Source organism: Microcaecilia unicolor, chromosome 2 (genome assembly GCF_901765095.1).
Source record: "Microcaecilia unicolor chromosome 2, aMicUni1.1, whole genome shotgun sequence".
In the NCBI taxonomy this organism is placed as follows: Eukaryota; Metazoa; Chordata; class Amphibia; order Gymnophiona; family Siphonopidae; genus Microcaecilia; species Microcaecilia unicolor.
Window position 1 is genome coordinate 394460671 of NC_044032.1, and position 22501 is coordinate 394483171.

At 40.3% G+C, this 22501-nt stretch overlaps 1 protein-coding gene across 5 annotated transcripts in view; it reads right to left on the reverse strand.

Annotated features, from left to right (window-relative positions):
- WDFY3 (WD repeat and FYVE domain containing 3) overlaps positions 1 to 22501 on the reverse strand; it is a 655707-nt gene that overhangs the window by 385077 nt on the left and 248129 nt on the right. For all 5 annotated transcript variants that reach the window (XM_030190597.1, XM_030190598.1, XM_030190593.1 and 2 more), the window contains 3 exons: positions 7110 to 7211; positions 4275 to 4468; positions 386 to 843 (listed from right to left, as the gene is read on the reverse strand). In XM_030190597.1, the coding sequence (XP_030046457.1) occupies positions 386 to 843; positions 4275 to 4468; positions 7110 to 7211 (754 nt within the window). The remainder of the gene's footprint in view (positions 1 to 385; positions 844 to 4274; positions 4469 to 7109; positions 7212 to 22501) is intronic.

The window sequence follows — 22501 nt, forward strand, 5'->3', positions numbered from 1 at the left end:
CATGAGCTTCTAACATATTTGGATTCTGCCCCATCCTTGCTCACTGATATTTATGACAGAAGGATGCCAGATCTGATTGACCAGGGGCTGCCATGGTTTTCCATGGACAAGGTAAAGAGAAAAAAGTTTGAAAAGCTGGGTAGGAAACACCATAGTTGAATAAAGGCCATGTATTAGACATATCAGCCATCCAGATATGCCAGTTAATTGGTGATGGGATAACACTAACAGACCTACAATCATCACCTTATGCCTTTGTGACATAAGATATATTATAAGCTCTGCACCCACAAAAGCAGTTTTTGCTCATTATTACTCACAGCATTTTCAATTCTTCTATTTTTTTTTTTTCATTTTTACTGAACTGTAGATGTCAAATGCATACCTGTCAAAGGAGTCTGTGGCCACTTTATAGAGGTAAATGAAGAGTTTACTGCAGTGCCTTAAAGTGTGAGACAACGAGTCCACAGATATTAGGTCCTCTTCCAGCAATCTTTGAAAAGGCTGTATATTTGAGGGGAAGACATTCAGGGGACAGAGTTTCCTCAAGTCTGAGAAACAGCCCAGTAACCGAACTGCATCTGCCAGCTTCTCATACTGGATCTCTGTTCGGAAGAAGTGTGAGTTGGCCGGCTCATAGCGCATGGCTGCAGTCAACGTGTAGAACACGGTATGCAACAAGTCAAACACTTGATTCTGGTTCACTTTCTCCCAGCCATTCTTAGGTGGACTGCTTAGGGATCTCTCCATGGCAACCAGAAGAGACGTGACATACACAAATCCTCCCACTTTTCTGAAAACCGTTCTGGTACGATGACTTTCTCTTAGCACAACCAGCAGGGACTGAGGATATCCCATAGGGGGAAAAAAAATCACAAAAGAACACATGATAATATAGGTATTTTAGGTGAAATTCTCGAACACAATTAACATTTGCTATGCCACACAAATGGTTTAAACTTGGAAAAAGGTCTCAGTGCAGTTTTTTTTTTCTTCAGTTGGAGAAACTATCAGCTCTGGATCAAAGAGGGCTGTGACACTTCATTTTGAAGAGACCTGACCCCCATCCACCCCCCCCCCCCCCCCCCGGTCCTGCAGCAAACCCACAATTTACAAAATAGCATAAAGGTAGCACAAATGTGGCCTTCCCTGAGAAATGGCCGATTTTGTTTTATGTCATGGGGCCATAAGCACTCTGAAAAAAGTTACATGTTTCAGTTTCTGAAACTTTAATTTTGTCACATATATTACAAATTGTTCTAATAGAATTCATTGAAACCTCTTTTTTTTCTGTTTCTGTTGACTTTAGTCACCTTTTCCTAGAGATGGTCAGAAATGATCTAAAATAATTCACAGAAAAAAGTATTTAAAAAAAAACTCTTAAAACCTTTGTCAAATGGTATAAACTCAGAAAACAGAGAACAAGCTAATGGATGCTCATGAAACATATCTGAATTCTGTATCCTCTCCAGGTATGTGTTTAAAAAATAAAAAGACTCTTGATTAAAACAACCACCACACAATAACCTCCCATCTGCCTTAAAAGTGCAAGCTTGCTGAGTTCCAGAGGGAAATGCAGACCATTCCTCTCAGCAAGATGACAACCCAGGCAGAGAAGAGTTGACAAAAATGGGGAAAAACCCTCGACAGCTACAATGAAGGGCCATGATCATATGGTCCCACCTGGGGCAGGTTCTGACTGAACTGAAAGTCTAGAGGGGGTGGGGGTGGACAATTCTGATTTTGTAAATAGTGATCATCACTGGGAAAAGGTGACTGAAGTCGTTAGAAACAAAAAAAAATGAAGTTTTTAATGAATTCTGTCAGAACAAATTTCTAATACAACAGTCCAAACCCCATCCTTTTATGTGAAAAAAAAAAGTTACAGAAGTTCAAACATGTAACTTTTTCAGACAGCTTATGAACCTATGACATAAAAAACTGGTAATTTTCAACATTTTGGATCTGAGACTTTTGGGGCCCTTTTATTAAGGCGCATAGATGCCTGCACGCGCACAACATGCTCCAATTCGGAACTACAGCCCAGCTACCATGTGGCCTAGGCGGTAATTTCATTTTTTACACGCGCCGGAAAATATATTTTATTTTCCGGTGCATGGTACTAATTGGGCGATAATCGGCATTGTACACGCACTGATGATTACCGCCCGGTTAACGCGCGAGACCTCACTGCTAAGTGAATGAGTGGCAGTAAGGTCTCAGGTCCAAAATGGACGCACGTCCATTTTCAGCCAAAAAAAAAAGGCCTTTTTGCAGGTGTGCTGAAAAATGGACATGCGCACGTCCAATACATGTGTCTACACCAGCGCAGGCCACTTTTCAGCGCACCTTAGTAAAAGGACCCCTTAGTCACCGATTCCCAGAGCCGGTCACAATAGTACTGTATAACTGTAAAATGCTGTCAAGTTCATATGATTTTTTTTTTTGGGGGGGGGGGGGGGGGCTGAACTGTGCTGCCCCTTGAAGCCACATGGCAGCTCACACACTACAATCACAACCTGTTTGCAAAAGGAGCCTCTGATGCATTGGGCTGCATGGTGATTATTATTACTCATGTAAACTCTAGTTGTTTTCATAGAGGCAGATGGTATAATTTACTATTATTGATGACATATGGCATAACCTATTATTATTGCTGATAATATTTCCAACAGAAAAAATCAAATATGTACTGCAGCTCATGGAATGGGTTTTTGTTTTGATTTTTTGTTTTCTTTTTTTTTTTTTTTTACACTGTAGTACTTTTGTCTTTGTGAATGATACAAAGCAACCTGCAATGTAACTTCTCTCTCATGCTATTCTGGCATATAATTTAAAAAACTATGAAGATGAAAATGAGCTCAAGACATCCTTGTCAAACCACATTATGTGACTTCCTATAGATGTTCCATAGCTTGAACAGGACCTGCCGTAGAACAGAATTACACAACCAGTGGAAAGGAGATGAGGTGAATAGCTATAGTTACTAACGTGTGTTAAGGGAATAATGTACATTTTATTGTCAAATAATACAGGCTAAATGGCAAAATTGTGTGTTATCTGCCTTTAACCTACACTGCACAAAAAAAGTGCATTAAGTGAGGAGAAACCATGTATTATTGATGATGCAAAGTTGCATTATTTATGAAAAATAACACTGTCTTTGAGGTAATAGTATCTTTCTTCCCCAGTAACATTGGGCTGCTAATGCACAGATTGATGCACCTAGGAGGCTTCTGAAGGGGTTAATGCAGGGAGACCTGCTCCACACATAAAAGCTCTAACCTGTACTCTCCAAACCCCTGTCGGCTAGTTTGGGGGAAAAGAACGACTCCTCGGTCACTCCTGAACTGTTGATGTTTGGGTTCAAAATAATGCACCATAGCCATAGTCCTGTAGTACTACTGCTAAGATTCAAGCTGCCAAATAAGGGGTTGATGCAATGACCTGAGGGGAGGAGTGGAATGATGCTCCTGATACCACTGGCCTCTTTAAAAAGTGGCCGGACTTGGGGCCCATTATTTTTATGTTGTTGTGGCAAGGAGCTAGCAATGTTCCTGAGCTGTAGCAAAGCAAAAGTAAAATTACCATGCCATCACTAACAAGCCAATGACTGGCATGGTAAATCTGCATATTTTACTGCAGCTTAATAACTACCCCTTGTAGTGATGTGGCAGTAAGCGGCACAAAGGAGCAGTATGCCCTGCCTCCCTCCCCCACCTCAGATAGGGAGAAACTGCAGGGGAGGAGACTGCAAAGGAGATAGTTCCATGGAACAGAAGGTGCCAACTTGACAGACCCCCTCTAGAGAAAAGCAGACCCAGACCCTACAGAGCCACAAAGCATATCATGACTAAGCAGATACACCCCACAAGGTCACCAACTTTGTATCATTCCACATTAAACCAGGGATGTTCACTATCTAACTATATAGATAGATAGATAGATAGATAGATAGATAGATAGATAGATAGATAGATAGATAGATAGATAGATAGATAGATAGATAGATAGATAGATAGATAGATAGATAGATAGATAGATAGATAGATAGATAGATAAAACTAATATCAGATGAATTCATAACACATCATCACGAAGAATGATAAACAGCATTCATATTCATCTCACCCTAAAACCAGATTTTAGAACCCATTCAAGAAAGAAAAGTAGGAAGTACACTGGCAAGACTACATAGGCCTTATAGGCTTGATTTACCATCATAGTCTGTTTCTGTGGATAAGATGGTGAAAAAAACTTGCCGCTGCACTTACCCGTAATATATCTGTTTTGAGCTGCAGTTCTGTGGGAGGAGCCGAGTGCATTAGTCCTAACAAAGTGCCCATATCATCATCACCACTAGAGGACAAGACCAATTGCTGCACAATCATCAGGGCATGTTCTCGACACTGTGGATACTTCACTATATTATGTACACACCGTGCACCTCCAAACTCCCTAAAAACCCCTAGGGGAGGGAGAAAACAGAAAGAATGAATTAATCTCCTGGTCAATTTCAGTCTTCCCAGATACAGTCCAAAGTAAAATGTTTTATTTTCCTTCAGAAACATCTCTCTAATGTCTTTTCTTGCTTGACCTGTTCTTGACAAGGTAATGGATTCTGTTTAGTATGAGGCTGATATTCAAAAAGATTTACACAGGTAGGAGAGTTTTATGCCTGCTTAAATCGCTTGTTGCCACCTACCCCCTGATATTCACTGGAACTAAAGCAGGCAGTGCCACTGAATATCGCCTCTGATCGCCGCTAAAAACAGGGGTGGTATGGGGGGGGGGGGCAGCATTAGGAAGGAGCTCGGGGTTAGGCAGGTGCTGGTAATATTCAGTGCCAGCACCCACATAGGTAACTGGCCAAATTTAGAACAGTTCCAAAGCTGTCTTAACTTTGGCCAGCCTAGCTATGTGGTTCCCAACACTGATTTTATTTTTTGGGAGGGGGTTAAATAAAAAAAGCCCTTGAGCCCCCCAACAAATGGCCCTCTTCCCTACCCCTCCCCAGCCCATGGCAAGACCCCCTTCCGGAGGATCCTCCGTCTCAGCCGTCCAAGTAGACCCTCCTCCCAGGCCTACCATTAGCCATGGTGATCTGTGGTAGTCATTGGGGACAGGAGTGCAGGCCCCTCACTCCTGCCCCTTGCGGCCACTGAAAGAAAATGGCTTTCATGACCTCTTGTGACAGCTCATGTTTAAGGGAGACGCCAATGATTTGAAGGGATTATGTTTTGGTGATTCATGCAAAGTATTTTTTGACAATGATACATCGTTAGAGTTGAGTTCTCTCATTATAAAACTCATAAGACAATTTTTACACTTATGTGCAATTCGTTATTGTGATTTTGTAGTTTCTGTGATTCATTGGATCATTTGGTCTGAATGGTATGGCTGTGGTTTGAGTGCGCTTGATGTGATAGTCCATTACTTAAATGATTTATAATTAAAGATTTCTATATTGCATAGATGTGCGTTCTGGAGTGACCATGCAGTGCAGAATCGGAGGTTTCTTGGCTGGCATTTCAGTGCAGGAAGGGCCAACACCCCTCAAGGATAGCATGTCGCTTAGTAAGCCAGCCCACATTCCACAGCAGCCTCTGGTGGTCAACTCCCCAATGAGCCTCATCAGATTGGACACGGGGAAGAGAATGAGTGAAAGAGGACTTGGCAACAGAGTTTCCAGAGGCTCCTCCTGAAATGGTTCAGTTGGGAGTTTAGAGACTGCTGGTGAGAAACAGCTGGAAATGGTGAGTCAAGTGGCACAGGTGTAACACCCTGCAAACTTATTAACAACAGTGGATCCGATGAAGATTACTCTCTTTCCTATATGGAAGGCAATTGTCACCTTGGATAAAAAATGTGAGTAAAAGACTGAGTTTAGTGGAGCAGACTTCTGATAATCTAGTTTCATGAGCCAATACAGTGGCAATGGTTTTGGGTAAAGTTAATGATTTAGAAGTAAAAGATAAGGAAACTCAGGAACAACAACAGAAAGGTTTACATTTTTCTCAGGGATACAATGAAAGTTAGAGCAAACTGAGAACCAGCTAAGGAGCTGCAACCTTTTTGGAATTTTCCAAGAACGTCTATGCTATCAGCAAGGGAGCCAATTCACAATTATATGACAGAAATATTGGAACATCCTAATGAAAAGTTATCCCCAATAAATAAAATTTAGTATTTGCCATCTAAGAAGAAACGAGTGGGAGAATAATAAACCCTGCCAACTAGTGGTAATAACAATGAGGTTTCTCCAGATAGTTTGGATGCATCTGACATTCTGGAATCATTTCTAGAGAAAGTGGACACAGGTGCTACTCTTCTATTATCTTTTGTCTTTGAAGTTGATAAAAAATTAAATGCTTAAACTGTACTTCAGTCTCAACACCAATAATCATTGCACATCAATTATTTCTGGAGGTCCTTCATCATCCATCAAATCATTAGCCTCCACCAAATAAGGATCTATAACATGGACCTCGGCGGTTCCACTTGCTAAACCAAACCTTATATTAGCAAGAATCACACACCCACCTCCTCATCGGTCCACTGGTGTAAAACTCTTATAACTTCTGACTTATAAACTCTCTTACATATCTTATACTTTATATATTTTTTTATTTTATATTCTGAATGTAAGAATACTCATCTTAAAGATATGGCAAATAATCAGTTAAGGGGCTGCTTATCTGACCTAGACTGTTTCGCCTTGGAGCTGTTTCAAGGAACAACCCCTACAATGTCAAAGGCATAGATTATTAGAACAGGATAAAAATATCATAAATAAAATAAACAAACAAACATGCCATCCTGAGTTGACTTTAAGGATGAGCTGGGAAGTCTGCAGTGGCACAAAGCCTCAGAGGAGTACTTGATCAGAAGACTTTTCCTTGCTCTCCTGTGTCAGTATGGACTTCTACTACTACTTCTACAATAAAACTATTTTTTGCCAGTACTGTCCCCACTTTGGAGTTGGAGAGTGCCGATTAATTGCATTCTTGAGGTTTCTATGGGCACCACATTTTATAACTACAGTTTTGTGGACAGGAATTTTCACATATGCAGCTCTTTGCAGTATTTCATTCATGGGGTCTAATTACCTGCATTTGTGTTTGATGCTTGGAGAAGAACTGTCAAGGTCTCCATTACCAATAAGGCTAGCTGTCTTTGGTCCTCTCTTGAGCTGTTCTTTCTGCCATCCCCTACAACACAAGGACGAAGGAAATTAATTTTAACCAACAATCTCTTTCAGCAAGCGTTCACTTCTTACTCATTTGAGATTCAGTCTTTAGGTTTTTACTGTTTTAAAAATGGGTTCATAAGCAGTCTGCAAAGTTATGTGTTTGAACTTCTGTAACTGTTATTTTTTTCACATAAAAGGATGGGGTTTGGACTACTGCATTACAAATTGTCTGCTCCTGACATAAGCACATAAATATTGCCATACTGGGACAGGACAAATAATCCATCAAGCCCAGTATCCTGTTTCCAACAGTGGCCAATCCAGGTTACAAGTACCTGCAAGATCCCAAAACAGTACAATACAGTTTATACTGCTTATTCTAGAAATAAGCAGTGCATTTTCCTGGTCAATGTTAATAATAGAATATAGAGTTAAGCTAACTGATTTTACTACATTCTCTGGCAACTAATTCCAGAGTTTAACTATATGTTCAGTGAAGAAATATTTTCTCTGATTCATTTTAAATTTATTACTTTGTAGCTTCATTGCGTGTCCCTAATCCTAGTATTTTTAGAACGAGTAAACAAGTGATTCACGTCTACCCATTCCAGTCCACTCATTATTTTATAGAGCTCTATCATATTTCCCCTCAGCATCTTTTCTCCAGTTGAAGAGCTCTAGCCACTTTAGCCTTTTCTCATAGGGAAGTCATCCCATCCCCTTCATCATTTTCATTGCCCTTCTCTGTACCTTTTCTAATTCCATTATTAGGCTCATTTTCGAAAGAGAAGGACGCCCATCTTTCGACATAAATTGGAAGATGGACATCCTTCTCACAGAAATGTCCAAATCGGTATAATCGAAGCCAATTTTAGACGTCCCCAACTGCACTCCGTCGCAGGGACGGCCAAAGTTCAAGGGGGTGTGCTGGAGGCGTAGCGAAGGCAGGACTTGGGTGTGCCTAACACTTGAACATCCTTGACCCATACTCGAAAAAAAGGACGTCCCTGACGAGCACTTGGATGTTTTCACCCAGAACTGTTTTTCTTACGACTAAGGCACAAAACGTTGCCCGAAATGACCAGATGACCACCGGAGAGAATTGGGGATGACCTCCCCTTACTCCCCCAGTGGTCACTAACCCCCTCCCACCCTCAAAAAACATCTTTCAAAATATGTCATGCTAGCCTCAGATGTCATACTCAGGTACATGACAGCAGTATGCAGGTCCCTGGAGCAGTTTTAGTGGGTGCAATGCACTTCAGACAGGCGGACAAAGCACCATCCCCCCCCCCCACCCCCATTACGTTTATGGAAGAAACAGTGAGCCCTCCAAAACCCACCAGAAACCCACCCGTAAGGGCTATGGTAGTGGTGTACAGTTGAGGGTAGTGGGTTTTGGGGGCTCAGCACACAAGGTAAAGGAGCTATGTTCCTGGGAGCATTTTATGAAGTCCACTGCAGTGTCCCCTAGGGTGCCCAGTTGGTGTCCTGGCATGTCAGGACCACCAGTGCACAACAAATGCTGGCTCCTCCCATGACCAAATGGCTTGCATTTGGTAATTTCTGAGATGGATGTCCTTGGTTTCGAAAATCACCAAAAATCAGAAATGTCCATGTCTAGGGATGTCCACATCTAGAGACGGCGAAATTTAAGAATTTGGACGTCCCTGATGGTATTTTCCTCCAAGCCTTGTACCAGACCTTACTAATACATCATATGCCTCACTACCACCGGGAACCCTACTCATCAACTCTTATTACAATTAACAGTTGCTTCAACACATTCATTTAAATAATTTACAGCTTTCTCATCTTGTCAACCACGCTGTTCTTGATGACCAACTTCTTTAAGAACTGTCCTTTTAAATTCTTTGTTGATTGCCCATATTGTCCATATTATCAATCATTAAACTCGTTATTGCTTCCAGAATGTTCTCCTCCACTCCACAGTTGACTTTCCACAACCAGCAGGCTTCACTGTCATTTGGCAGTTTCCAGTACTACATCTGGATCCTCAAGGCTGGTATTCACAACAACTCCCTTTATCGCACACAGTATCCCGCACCCTACACAGCTTGTGTTTTGCTACGTGAGCGTCATCAGGGGTCGGGTTCCTAAAACACATTAACCTAAACCATATGTATCTGCTACCCTTACACTCAAACTGTTCATATAAATAACTTTTGTCAACTTACAACTGATGATTACATTCAATTTGTGGATATCAGGCGAACAGGAATTCATAGCAATTCCACGCGTTCATGCCCCAGCAAAAACGCCAGCACATGTGTATGGAGTGCTTCAATTCTCAGTTCCTGTTCGCCTGATATCCACGAATTGAATGTATTAGTAAGGTCTGGTACAAGGCTTGGATGAATGTGAGGGTGTGTGTATCTGGTTCATTGCAGACAAATGATTTTATAGGTTTGATATTTGTGATATATAATAAAGAGTAATCAAAGAATAGTTGATATTTTGTTGAAGCGCCATAATGTGAGTATAATGGACTAAAGAAATAATAGTCTGCATCTACTACTACTACTACTATTTATCATTTCTATAGTGCTACAAGGCATAAGCAGCGCTGTACACCATACACAATGTATCCTTCTAAGAGGAGAAAAACATCCTCTTGACAGGTTCAGAGCTTATATTACCAAGTATTTCAACCAGGAGAGAGAAAAAGCGACAATGAAGATGATACTGGCAGTCATCCTTCCCCTTACCAATGGATAAAGTCAATGCAGAAGTCCCTAAAGGTAGGAAACTCACAAACATAGGAAACTCACAAACATATTTGGAAAGGAACAACAAAAAAGAAGGATGCATAAAATAAATCAGAGAGAGGAAACAAGAAGCCAAATCTGGCAGGTCATTTGCATGATGCTTAAATTCCAGGTATTAGAATCTCAAACCAAGGGGCCCTAATGACAGAAAATGAATGGCCTACATATGACTACTGTTATAAAGATACTTGTTTAAAAGGGACAGGGTGGATAGGCAAATTCTTTAGGTGAAATAGACAAAAAACAATAGAAAGTACAAAGAAAGAAAGAAAGGAAGGAAGGAAGCTCTGAATTAAGACTAGAGATGGGAAAGGGAGCTATTGTTTACACTTGATGAGTTACAAACATAGTCATCAGGAAGAAAAGGACAGACAGACAGACAGACATTCAGCTTCCGGCACCCATAGAAGAACAATGAAGAGAAAAATCAGGGTTGTTATAAAATATGGGCAAAACAAGCAACCACAAGAGGTGCCATACTGTCACTACAGTAGTAGTAGAACTCACCTACTTCTATGCAGGCCTTGAATTGTCAGTTTCTGCAGCATCTGCAGGCGACTTTGTCATCTGCATCACTAAAGGGGGATGCCCCTCACCTCACCCTCAGCACTGACCCTCTGTCCCATTCATATAATGCTCCTAAGGGGTTGCTAGCGGAAGACTTTGGTCTGCAAGATTTCAACTGGGAGAGCCAACCTATAGCTAGAACAAGAAACTTCTGGACTCTGGTTCAAGGAGGTGCTTCTCGTGGTTATTGTAACAGATGCATTTAACTTTGGAAACATCAGAAGCTTAGCGGAGATTGGGTGGCGGGGCTGGTGGTTGGGAGGCGGGGCTAGTGCTGGGCAGACTTCTACGGTCTGTGCCCTGAAAATGACAGATACAAATCAAGGTCAGGTATATATATATATATATATATATATAAAGTAGAATGTATGAGTTTATGTTGTTGGGCAGACTGGATGGACCATACAGGTCTTTTTCTGCCGTCACCTACTATGTTACTATGTAACACAAATTACTGGACATGGCACTCAGAAGTGGATAAAGTATTTCTGATATTTCACTGGGAGGTACCTAGAATGCAATGATTACAAATCCATGTACTTTAACCTAAGAACAATGACAAAAGAGATGGCACTGGCCTGGGACAGAAACAAGAGCACTGAGAGGATAGAAAACTGGGAAGGGTGCAACAGAGAAAAGGAGCAAAGACATAGGAGATAAGACTAAGAAGGGGGTGAGAGGCAGAGTGAAGGACATAGAATGACTATTTACTTCTCTCTTTTCAGGAAGGGAAAAATGGCTTTTTAGGATACCATTTGCTCTGATTTCAGAGATCTGGAGTAGATGCTGGTAAACATGTAGTTTTCACTATACAGTGAAATGATGCAGATTTAACATAAACTATATACACAAATCCATTTTGCAGAAAGATTTTTAAAAAGAACAGTTTTCAGCAAAGCCCTGGGCAGATTCAATCAGTTTTGCTTCAGATTTCCTAGTTTGCTCTTTTTGAATTTTAACATTTTTATAAAACTAGTTTAAATCTAGTTTGGGTCTTACTTTATAATGGTATACCTATGTCCAAAAAAGATGCCTAAAAGCAACACGGCCGCCAATGTACCTTTATAAAATAGGTTTCCAGATCTCACCCCAGCGACGCAAACGTGCACATTGCAGATGTGACAGAGTACAATTGTGTGCATACACCACAACTCCACCTCTGTTCCATTTACACTACATCCCTGCACATGACACCAATTATGTGCCATCTTGTTAAGATGCATATTTAACAGTTACATTTATCGCTGCACAATTTTATACAAGGCCTTTTCTGGAAGTAAGACAGGCTTTATATGCAGAAAAAAGCCTTTATAAAAATTACCCCCCATTGATGGTAGTGTTCATAAGTCATTTAATGAGTGAACTGCAATTTACCTAGGTAAATTGGCTGGTTGAAATTTGTCCATCCTCTCCACAAGTGCACACAAGGGTCAACAATGCTCAGAGGCAGAGACTGAGAGGGGAAGGGGCCGGAGTGAATGGACATCACTCATGCCTCCTGACCAAAAGTTTAGTTAGGAGAGGGGAGATGGTCAATTCTGGCCCCACTTGGACCACGAGTGAGATATGAGAAAGGGGGGCATGGAGGTGGCCTTCAAAACCCACTTAATCCACTAAGGAGGAGGGAGGCCTTCTAAAAGGAGAGCATCACCATGCTGTCTTGGTACATGTAGGTACCAATGACATAGGAAAATATGGGAGAGAGGTTCTGGAAGCCAAATTTAGGCTCTTAGGTAGAACTTTTAGGGTAGCATTTTCCAAAGTGCTCCCCATTCCATGCGCAGGGCCCAAGACACAGGTAGAACTCTGGAATCTCAATGCGTGGATGAGGAGATGGTGCTGGAACTAGATTTGTAAGGAACTAGGCAACATTCTGGGGAAGACGGAGACTAATCTGGAATGATGGGCTCCACCTTAACCAGGATGGGACCAGGCTGCTGGCATTGACACTTAAAAAAAAAAAAAAAAAAAGATAGAGCAGCTTTTAAACTAGAACCTGGGAGAAGGCCGACAGTCATCCAAAAGTGCATGGTTTGGAACAAGGTTATCTTTCAAAGATATCACCAAAACTGGGAAGATAGGGTATCCCTATAGCGAGGCTGAAATAGAGACCATAGTAGACTAAGAGGCTCATTTTCAAAGCACTTAGCCTCCCAAAGTTCCATAGAAACCTATGGAACTTAGCCTCCCAAAGTGCTTTGAAAATATGCCTCAATGTGCCTTTAAATAAAAAGCACACAAAAGTTTGCAAATTAACCCTGTCAACTGCTGAGCAAGATGTAAATAGGTACAACAAACATAGTTTGAAATGTCTATACGCAAATACCAGAAGCCTAAGAAATAAGATGGGAAAGTGCACACAGGAAATAATATGTTACCATTTCACTTTCATAAAGAAGACTATGATAAAATGAGTAGAACGGTGGAAAAAAAAAACTTTAAGTGGAGTAGTTGCAAAGGTCAAAAATTTACATTAAGCTTGGATGTTGTTCAAAAATACCATCCTGGAAGCCCAGGCCAAATATATTCTGTGTATTAAAAAAGGAGGAAAGAAGACTAAATGACAGCTGGCATGGTTAAAAAGTGAAGTGAAGGAAGCTATTAGAACTAGAAGAAAATCCTTCAGAAAATGGAACAAGAATCAGACTGAAAAAATAAGGAATGGCAAGTCAAATGAAAAGCGCTGATAAGGAAGGCAAAGAGGGACTTTGAAAAAAAGATCGCGCTGGAGGCAAAAACACACAGTAAAAAATTTTTTTAGGTATATTAAAAGCAAGAAGCTGGCAAAAGAATCAGATGAGGCCACTAGATGACCGAGGGGTAACTCAGGGAAGACAAAGCCATAACGGAGAGAATAAATTAATTCTTTTCTTCGGTCTTCACTGAGGAAGAATTGGGAGCGATACCGGTGCCAGAAATTGTATTCAAAGCTGACAAGTCAGAGAAACAGAGAAACTTAATGAAAGCTCTATAAACTTGGAAGGTATAATGGCGCAAATAGACAAACAGAAGAGTAGCAAATCGCCTGGACTGGGTGGTATTCATCCCAGAGTACTGAATTGAAAAATGAACTTGCAGAAATATTTTTAGTAATAAGTGATTTATCTTTCAAATCAAGCATCATACCAGAAGATTGTAGGGTGGCCAAATAACGCTGATTTTTTAGAAAGGTTCCAGAGGTTATCTGGGAAATTATATACCGGTGAGCCTGAAGTCAGTACCGGGCAAAATGGTAGAGACTATTATAAATTACAGAGCATATTCAAAAGTATAGATTAATGAGACAACGCCAACGTAGATTTAGAGAAGGGAAATCTTGCCTCCCAATCTACTACATTTCTTTGAAGGGGTGAACAAACATGTGGATAAAGGTGAGCCGGTCGACATTGTGTATCTGGATTTTCAAAAGGCATTTGACGAAGTACCTCATAAAAGACTCCAGAGGAAATCAGAGAGTCATGGGATAGGAGGTAGTGTTCTATTGTGGATTAAAAACTGGTTAAAAGATAGAAAACAGAGAGTAGGGTTAAATGGTCAGTATTCTCAATGGAGAAGGGTAGATAGTGGGGTTCCTCAGGGGTCTGTGCTGGGACCACTGCTTTTTTAACATATTTATAAATGAACTAGAGATGGAAGTAACTAGTGAGGTAATTAAATTTGCTGATGACACAAATTTGTTCAAAGTTGTTAAATCGCAAGAGGATTGTGAAAAATTACAAGAGGACCTTACGAGACTGAGAGACTGGGCTTCCAAATGGCAGATGACGTTTAATGTGAGCAAGTGCAAAGTGATGCATGTGGGAAAGTGGAACCCAAACTATAGCTACGTAATGCAAGGTTCCACATTAGAAGTCACCGACCAAGAAAAGGTTCTAGGCATCATCGTTAATACGTTGAAACCCTATGTTCAGTGTGTGGTGGTGGCAGCTAAGAAAGAAAAATTGAATGTTAGGTATTAGGAAAAGAATGGAAAAAATGAGATTATAATGCCTTTGTATCGCTCCATGGTGTGACCACACCTCGAATATTGTGGAATTAGAAAAGGTACAGAGAAGGGTGAAAATAATGATAAAGGAGATGGGACAACTTCCCTATGAGGAAAGGCTAAAGTAGCTAGGGCTCTTCAGCTTGGAGAAAAGATGACTATGGGGAGATATGATAGATGTCTATAAAATGAGTGGAGTGGAACTAGTAGACCTGAATCGCTTGTTTACTCTTTCCAAAAATACTAGGACTAGGAGGGCATGCACTGAAGCTACAAAGTAGTACATTTAAAACGAATTTGAGAAATATTTCTTCACTCAACATGTAATTAAACTCTGGAATTCGTTGCCAGAGAATGTAGTAAAATCAGATAGCTTAGCTGCGTTTAAAAAAGGTCTGGATAGCTTCCTAAAAGAAAAGTCCATAAGCCATTAATAAAATGGACTTGGGGAAAACCACTTCTTATTTCTAGGGTAAGCAGCATAAAATGTATTGTACTGTTTTTGGATCTTACCAGATACTTGTAACCTAGATTGGCCACTGTTGGAAACAGGATGCTGGGCTTGATGGACATTTGGTCTGTCCCAGTATGGCACTATTTATGTTCTTAGATGACCCTGCTGACCCTGTTGTTCCTGTGTTACAATCTTAACTATATTTAAGGGCTGTAGAAAAGATTCAGCGCTAAAGGGAACATTTATTTTAAAAATGGAAAAATATAGCACTTTTTAAAAAAAGTATCAGGAGCAATTTCTGCTTGAGCCAGTCTGCAAGTGTTTTCCTTGCTGATCACCCCAACCTTTAGGGCAATGGTCTTGCCACATTTTTTTCCTGTGTTGCACTCAAAGTAGTAAAGATCTTAAGATTAGCGAAGGAAAATCCACAGTAGAACGTCATGTGGTTCTTTACGCAGCTGAACATTATCCATCCTATGTTTACATCAGCTTAGGTGATTTGTCGGAAAATATTTCATTCTACTAATGCTTACATACACTGTAAAATATAAAAGTTTATAAATACATTAATATAGATGGCAATGCTAAGAACAGGATTTACAAATAAACAGATAATACACAAATACATAACTGTCTTCCAGCACCAGGGGGTCAGTATCTTTCCTTCTGGGCTTTATTAAAGGTGAGACTTTCTCTCCACGTTTACCAGCTATTTTTAATGCAATGTGTAGGCTTCATTACTTTCCGTTTAGGGCTACACACCAGGCTCTGTCTGTATGTTTCCCCAGAGTGAGCGATAAGTTTATAATATACTGCCTTTGATGTCAGGCAAATCAAAGTGGTGTATTATACTAATAAAAAGGAATGGAAAGGAACTCCACAAACAGGTAGGATAGATTCCTCTACCACAAACTCCCAAAAGATGTTACAATCATGGAATTAATCTACATTATCTGTGCTGGATAAACTGGTCGCATTACAAAACAAAAATAGAAGAAAGCTGAAAATCCATGGTTTTCAGATTCACTAGCACTGTTGAAGATTGGAGAGACTTTGGAGGAAAAAAATAGGACCATCAGTTTTACTTAAATTGGAAGGAGATAAAATAATACAAGATAGCTGTTAATGAAACAAAGAAAAATTATTTTGATTGAACAAGTGAAGCCGAGAATTCATCAAAAAATTTATATTTTGAACTCTGACCTACACAGATAACATATTGCTAACCCCTGAATTGCTTCAACTTACACACACAATTTTTTCCAATCTAAAGTGAATAAAATAAGAAGTTTAAGTTGAAAAAGCCATCAAACATGATAGAACTAAAAGAGGTACAGTTGCTGGAGGGAAAAACAGATAGTATGCTTTGGGATAAATTTCACCCAGTGTCATCTGAAGTTATTCTTAAAATATTAAAAAGATTGGTAAATAAGGGATGCTATCTGGATACATGTTCCTCCTATTTATTAAAACATGTTCCTTTGAATATTTTTAATTTGATTACTAGATTCATTACATTGTGAGGAGGACATTGTAGGAGTATTTTTACCTGCTATCTCACCTTTGCTGGTCTGGGGCTTATAGAAGCCTGAACTATGCATTTATAACAATATGAACTCTATAGCCTGTGGCCTGAATACATCTGTAACCATCAGAAACCAGCTTTTCACAAAAGGAAAATTACTGCTGGGCATACCAAGATGACTTCATCAAAGGACACATTGTTTACTGCAAACTAGACTCCAATTATCTCCTGGAAAGAAAGGAGGAGAGAGCCACAGATGGCCCCAGGAGTATGAGATCCATCAGGGAGGTTTACTATTGTAGTGGTATACAGTTGGGGGTAGTACATTTTGGGTGGGTTTTGGAGAGCTCAGCAGACAAGATAAGGGAGTAATGGTGAGATGCAATACCTGGGAGCATTTATAGTAAGTCCACAGCAGTGCTCCCTAGGGTGTCCCATTGCTCTTTTGGGATGTCTGGGGAACCAAGTCTGCTAAAAATGCTGGCCTCTCCTACATCCCAATGGCTTGATTTTGTGCATTTTTAACTTTTGCGTCTTTTTTTCAAAATGGCTTAAAAGATAAATGCACAAAGCATGAAACCTTGTTCAAAACAGTATTTTTGGAAAAATGATGTTTTTCTATTTTTTTAAATGGGTATATTTCCTATTCTGATTTGTTATATTTAGCGCAAAATGTCCAAAGTCCAACTTAGACGCACTATCGACAGTGCCCCTCTACATAACTTTGTAAGTCTAAGTTCTTTGAAAATACGCTTCGCTGTTCTTAATTGGCTTGAGGATTTCCTGAAAAATAGGAAATATTGGGTGAGTAAGAATGGTGTTGTATCCGCTTTTTGGCCATCTGAGCCTGGTGTTCCTTAGGGATTCCCACTTTTGTCTTTGTTTAATGTCTTGAGCTTACTGGGGAAATTTCTGACAAACTTGGGCGTTTTTGTCTTATCTTATCTTATGCAGATGATATTGACAGCAGATAAATGGACCTATGCTAACTTTAAAGTTAAATAAACAAAATATAAAATTAGCTTGGTTTGTGGATTTCTCAGAAGTACCATCTGAAGAACTTAAATTATCCACAGGTGAGATGCTTAAAACACAAAATGCAGTGCACTCTCAATTATCCAACAGACCCACTGGTGATGTCCTCACTTCGCTGTGAAGAAGCATGCATCTTCTCTTTCCATTTTCCAGCATAGAACACAGGGAAGTTTTGCACGTGAGAAATCAGTTTTGATCCCGCTTTTACTGCAAAACAGCACCATTATGAGCTGGGACCTAGCTTTCACCGTGCAGTAAGTTTTACTCTCTTTTTGTGCAACATTCTTAATAGGTACGTAATACACTACAGTACTGTATTTTTATTCTTCCCCTTCAGATCTGTAGAGCATCACTTCTGCAATGACCAGTCAAAAGAGGAAAAAAGTTGATTTGTCTATAGAGCAGAAACTTGATACTTAAGAATTGACAGAGGGTGAAACCATCCAAAAAACTGCAACAGAACTAGAAGTGGGGAGAGTAACAGTTCTTGACTGGAAATGGCAACACAGTGAGATGCAGAAATGAGCCTAAAATTGTGCCTCTATGTTTTTTCATTGGACACTATTAAAGCTATGAAAAAATGTAAATATGAGAAGGTGAGCAAAGCCTTATTCATGTAGTTCATACAGGAACGAGAAAAGGGCATACCTATATCAGGGTCTATATTGCAAGAGAAAGCCCTCTTTTTTTTTTTTTTTTTTAAGGAATTAAATGACGGTGACACCGATTTCACTGTTAATATCAGGTGACTTGATCGTTGGAAGAAAAGATATGGAATAAGGCAGCTCTACATTGCTGAGAAAAAGCTGTCAGCGAACTCTGAGGAATTTGTCCCACTCAAAGCGAAATTTCAGCGTCTCCTAAAAAAAGGAAGACGTATCAAGGGACCTGATATACAACTGTGATGAAACCAGGTTAAATTTTAAAATGTTGCCAACAAAAACTCTTGCATCACAGCTCAACGCCTCAGCTCCAGGTGGTAAACAAATTACCACAGACTTTCATCGGAAAGTCTAAAAATCCTAGGACCTTTAAAACATGGCTCCCGCTACAGTTCAAGTGACCTATAGGAACCAGAGGAATACCTGGACAGACAAAGACATTTTCTGAAACTAGTTTATCAAGGAATTTTTTTTTCCATCAGTGGAAAACTTGTTGAAAATGATAAACCTGCCTAGGAAAGCAATCCTTCTTTTGGATAATGCATCATCACCCAAACACTCTAAAACACTTCGACATGACTTTACCCAATACCTCTAACTAATTCCTCTTTTACTCCAATTCATTACCAATTGTATCCAACTCTATGTAATGATCATACCAAATTAAAATCCTGTAAGCCACATTGAGCCTGCAAAAAGGTGGGATAATGTGGGGTACAAATGCAATAAATAATAAATAAATAATAATAATAAATTGAGAAGTGCTGACATTCAAGTGATTTTGCTGCCTCCCAATGTCCCATCGTTGTGTCAGCCAATGGACCAAGGCGTACTGGAAGCCTTAAAAAAAATATATCGCTGTAAGCTTCTTACAATGCTTGTTTGAAGGATGAAGGGAAAAGAATGACTGAAGTTTTAAAGAAAGTGATCATCAAAGATGTTATCTACTGGATCACTCAGTCATGGGATGAAATCAAACCTCCAACCCTTGAAAAATCATGGAGAAAGTTAATCCTGAGAATGAAAATGAACAAAGATATGACACTAAAACACGGAGCAGCCAAGGAAGCTCTCCTTCCTTTGTTACAGAAAATACCGGGCTATGAGAATGTTTGTGAGGATGTCATACAAGAATGGATTCAGGCAGATGAGCAAGAATAGCTAATTGTCAAATTATGTGATTGCTATGGAGAACGGGAATGGGAATGGAGATAATGCCGATGAAGACACCTCGAGTGAGGCTGAACAATCATTTGTAAGAGTCAGTCATAGTGAAGGCGTCAAGGCAACTGAGGTTGCACTGGCTTATGTGGAACAAGAGGAAGTGACAGCTACTGATGGAATACTATTGAGACGCTGGCGTGACCTTGCAGCAAGGAAGAGAAGTAAAATGGGAAAACAAATATTAATCACAAAATTTTACAAATATTTTTTATAATTTATGTTAACCAGTTGCATTGCTACAGGTACACAGTACTCTTTCTATATATTTTACAGTATAGTACAGTGATTACAGTATGTTTTAGCACTCCAGTCATGCTGCAGAATGTGCTATAGTGCTGTTAATAAAAAATTTTTTGAAAATCGTTAACTCTATACCTTTGTTTATGCATTGTTTCAGCAGTTACCATTGCTTTCCATATTATCTGACTTTTCACTTATCTGACACCAGGCCAGTCTCATTTTACATAGTCAGGTAAATCGAGACTGTTATGTAGATCTAAAGTTTAGTTATGTGCTAGATTCTAGACTGACCTTTGAATGTCAGATTAATGAATTAATTAGGAAATTCTTAATTTACACCAATTACAATTTATTCATTCTTCTTTAGGAGTGTACAGTTTTACAACTATTGCTCAGTCCATTTTACTTCCACAGTTGAACTATTGTAATTCTTTATATAGTTTGGTCTCAGTAAAAATAGAGGAGATTTCAGTTATTATAAAATACTACTGCAAAATTCAAATTTTCCTAAAGAGCAACACTTGTGGCACTTATAGACAGACTTCACTGGCTTACAGTATATATTTAAAATAGCAGGCCTGGTTTTCAAGTGCTTTCATAGTCAAAATGCTGAAGAATTAGGGTATTTACTTATATTTCCTACCAACTGACTGAATTCTAGATGAAAACAGAGACTTGATTTAGTCTTTCCTTGTATGAAGAATATTTGGCTAAAATCAATTGGGAGGCAAACTATTTCGTACCAGAGCATGAGAATTTGGAATGATAATCCCCCTCAAATTAGACAATTATCATCCTATTTGCATTTTAGGAAGGCTCTAAAAACATTTTTATTCTCTAGGACTAGCTGTTAAATTTAAATGATTTTTTGACAGAAATTGTCTAACTCCCTTCACCGTGAAGACTTCTTGTACCATAATCTGCTGTGAATCCTTAGGGATAAAAGTGAATATAAGACTCGGTTTAGTATAGCATCAGGGTTTAATTTGTGTCGGAATGAAGCGCTGGAAGAGACGTCATCACCCTGTTCTCCATGCCCACACCACAGTCCAACTTTTCTCCCTTCTGTCCCCTCCCAGCTGGCAACCCGGCATCTTTCCTTGCTTCTTAACACCCCAGGTACACCTTTTAAAAAGTATCACAGCCTTCTCTCTGATGCACTTCCCGTTTCTGCAGAGGGAAGTATCAAAGAGAAGGCTCTGAGGAAGGCGCAAACAGCACATCTGAATCGCTGCTCACTGCCGGCTGCCTCCAACAGCGAAGACCACTTTTAAAAATGGGAGGCCTGAGAGGAAGGAGATGCTAGATTGCTGGCTGGGGGTGGGGGGAGGAAGAAAAAATACTGGATCATGGAAGAAGGGAGAAGGGAAAAAATGCTAGACCATCGGGAGGAAAAAAAAAAATGCTTGTCCATGGAGGAGGGGGAAGAAAAAAATACTGGTCCATTGAGGAGAGGGAGAAGAAAAAGGAATATCAGTCCATCGAGGGGCAGGGAGAAGGAGAAATGTTGGACCATTTGAGAGAGGGAGAATGAGAGGGAAGAAGAAATGATGGGCCAATAGGGGTGGAAGGGAGAAAGAAATGCTGGACCACTCAGTGGGTAGGGTAAAGAAAAATGCTGCAACAGTGGGGGGGGGGGGGGGGGGGGAGGGAAGGAGAAATGCTAGACAGGGAGAAGAGGGGAACATGGGAGACAATGAAAGGGAAGAGAAAGTAGGATTCTAAACATGAAGTGAGAAAGAGTGAGGAGTTGTTGAATATAGTGGGGAGAGAGAAGAATGAGAGGGGGAGATTCTGACTAAGGAGAAAGATAAAGGGATAGAGAGGAGGATGCCGATTATGGGGGTAAAAGGAGGAAAAAGGAAATGCTAGGCTACAAATGAGGGGGGAGAGAGGAAAGGTATTTGCCTACAAGAGTGGGGAGTAGAGAGAGAGATAGGGAGGGAAGATGTTAGGCTATAAGGGTGGGGAGGTGGACAGAAGGAGACAAGATGCTGAGCAGTGGAAAGAAGACTAAAGAGAGAAGAGATGCTGAGATACAAAAGTGAAGGAAGAGGAGATGACAACCTTGATGAAACTATGTGAGAGAAACCATAGAAGGCTGTCAAGGAGATTAGGATGGGAGAGCTAGGAGCTGATGTCAAGATGCTCAAAACTCCAATCCTGTTCCAAACAGCACCAGAGAAATACCGCTCAATCAATGCTGCAACACAGCTCACTAATGCTCAGTGCTAATGACAGGCAAATTTAGGTGTGATGTCAGCACTGAGCATTAAAGAGCTGTTTCCAGTTCTGCAGGAGAATTGTACCTGGCATGCACTCATGAGCTGTACATTACTCAGAGCTCTTGAGTGCATACCCAGGTAGAATTCAGAAACGCCTTAACCTGTCAAACAGCCCTGGTGAACCAGAGGACCCCAGAACCCCCCCTCCTCCCAAAGACTTCCATCCCCCCACCCCTTGAAAATAAAGCCCTGGGGGTCCAGTGGGACCCTGGCCACATCTCCCCATAACTGGTGGCTATTAGGACAAGATGGGTGGGCCTGGGCCCACACAGGCCTACCCATAGCTACGCCCATGATTTAATTACTGAACAACATTATGAAGGAAGAAAGAACTTATTAGGAAGTATGCAATTTATATAAAATAAATTGAACATGTATCAGCGCAATCGACCTGTCCAACTCCTAGGTCCCCAGGTAAACCAACGCTTGCTGCCTGATACTATGCCAGCAGCAGCGTAAATCCACCACTAACCCAGTGTACTTTATGGCAGGGAACCAAGATGCACATAAGACAAGCTATCATTCTTATTACAGCATATCCTA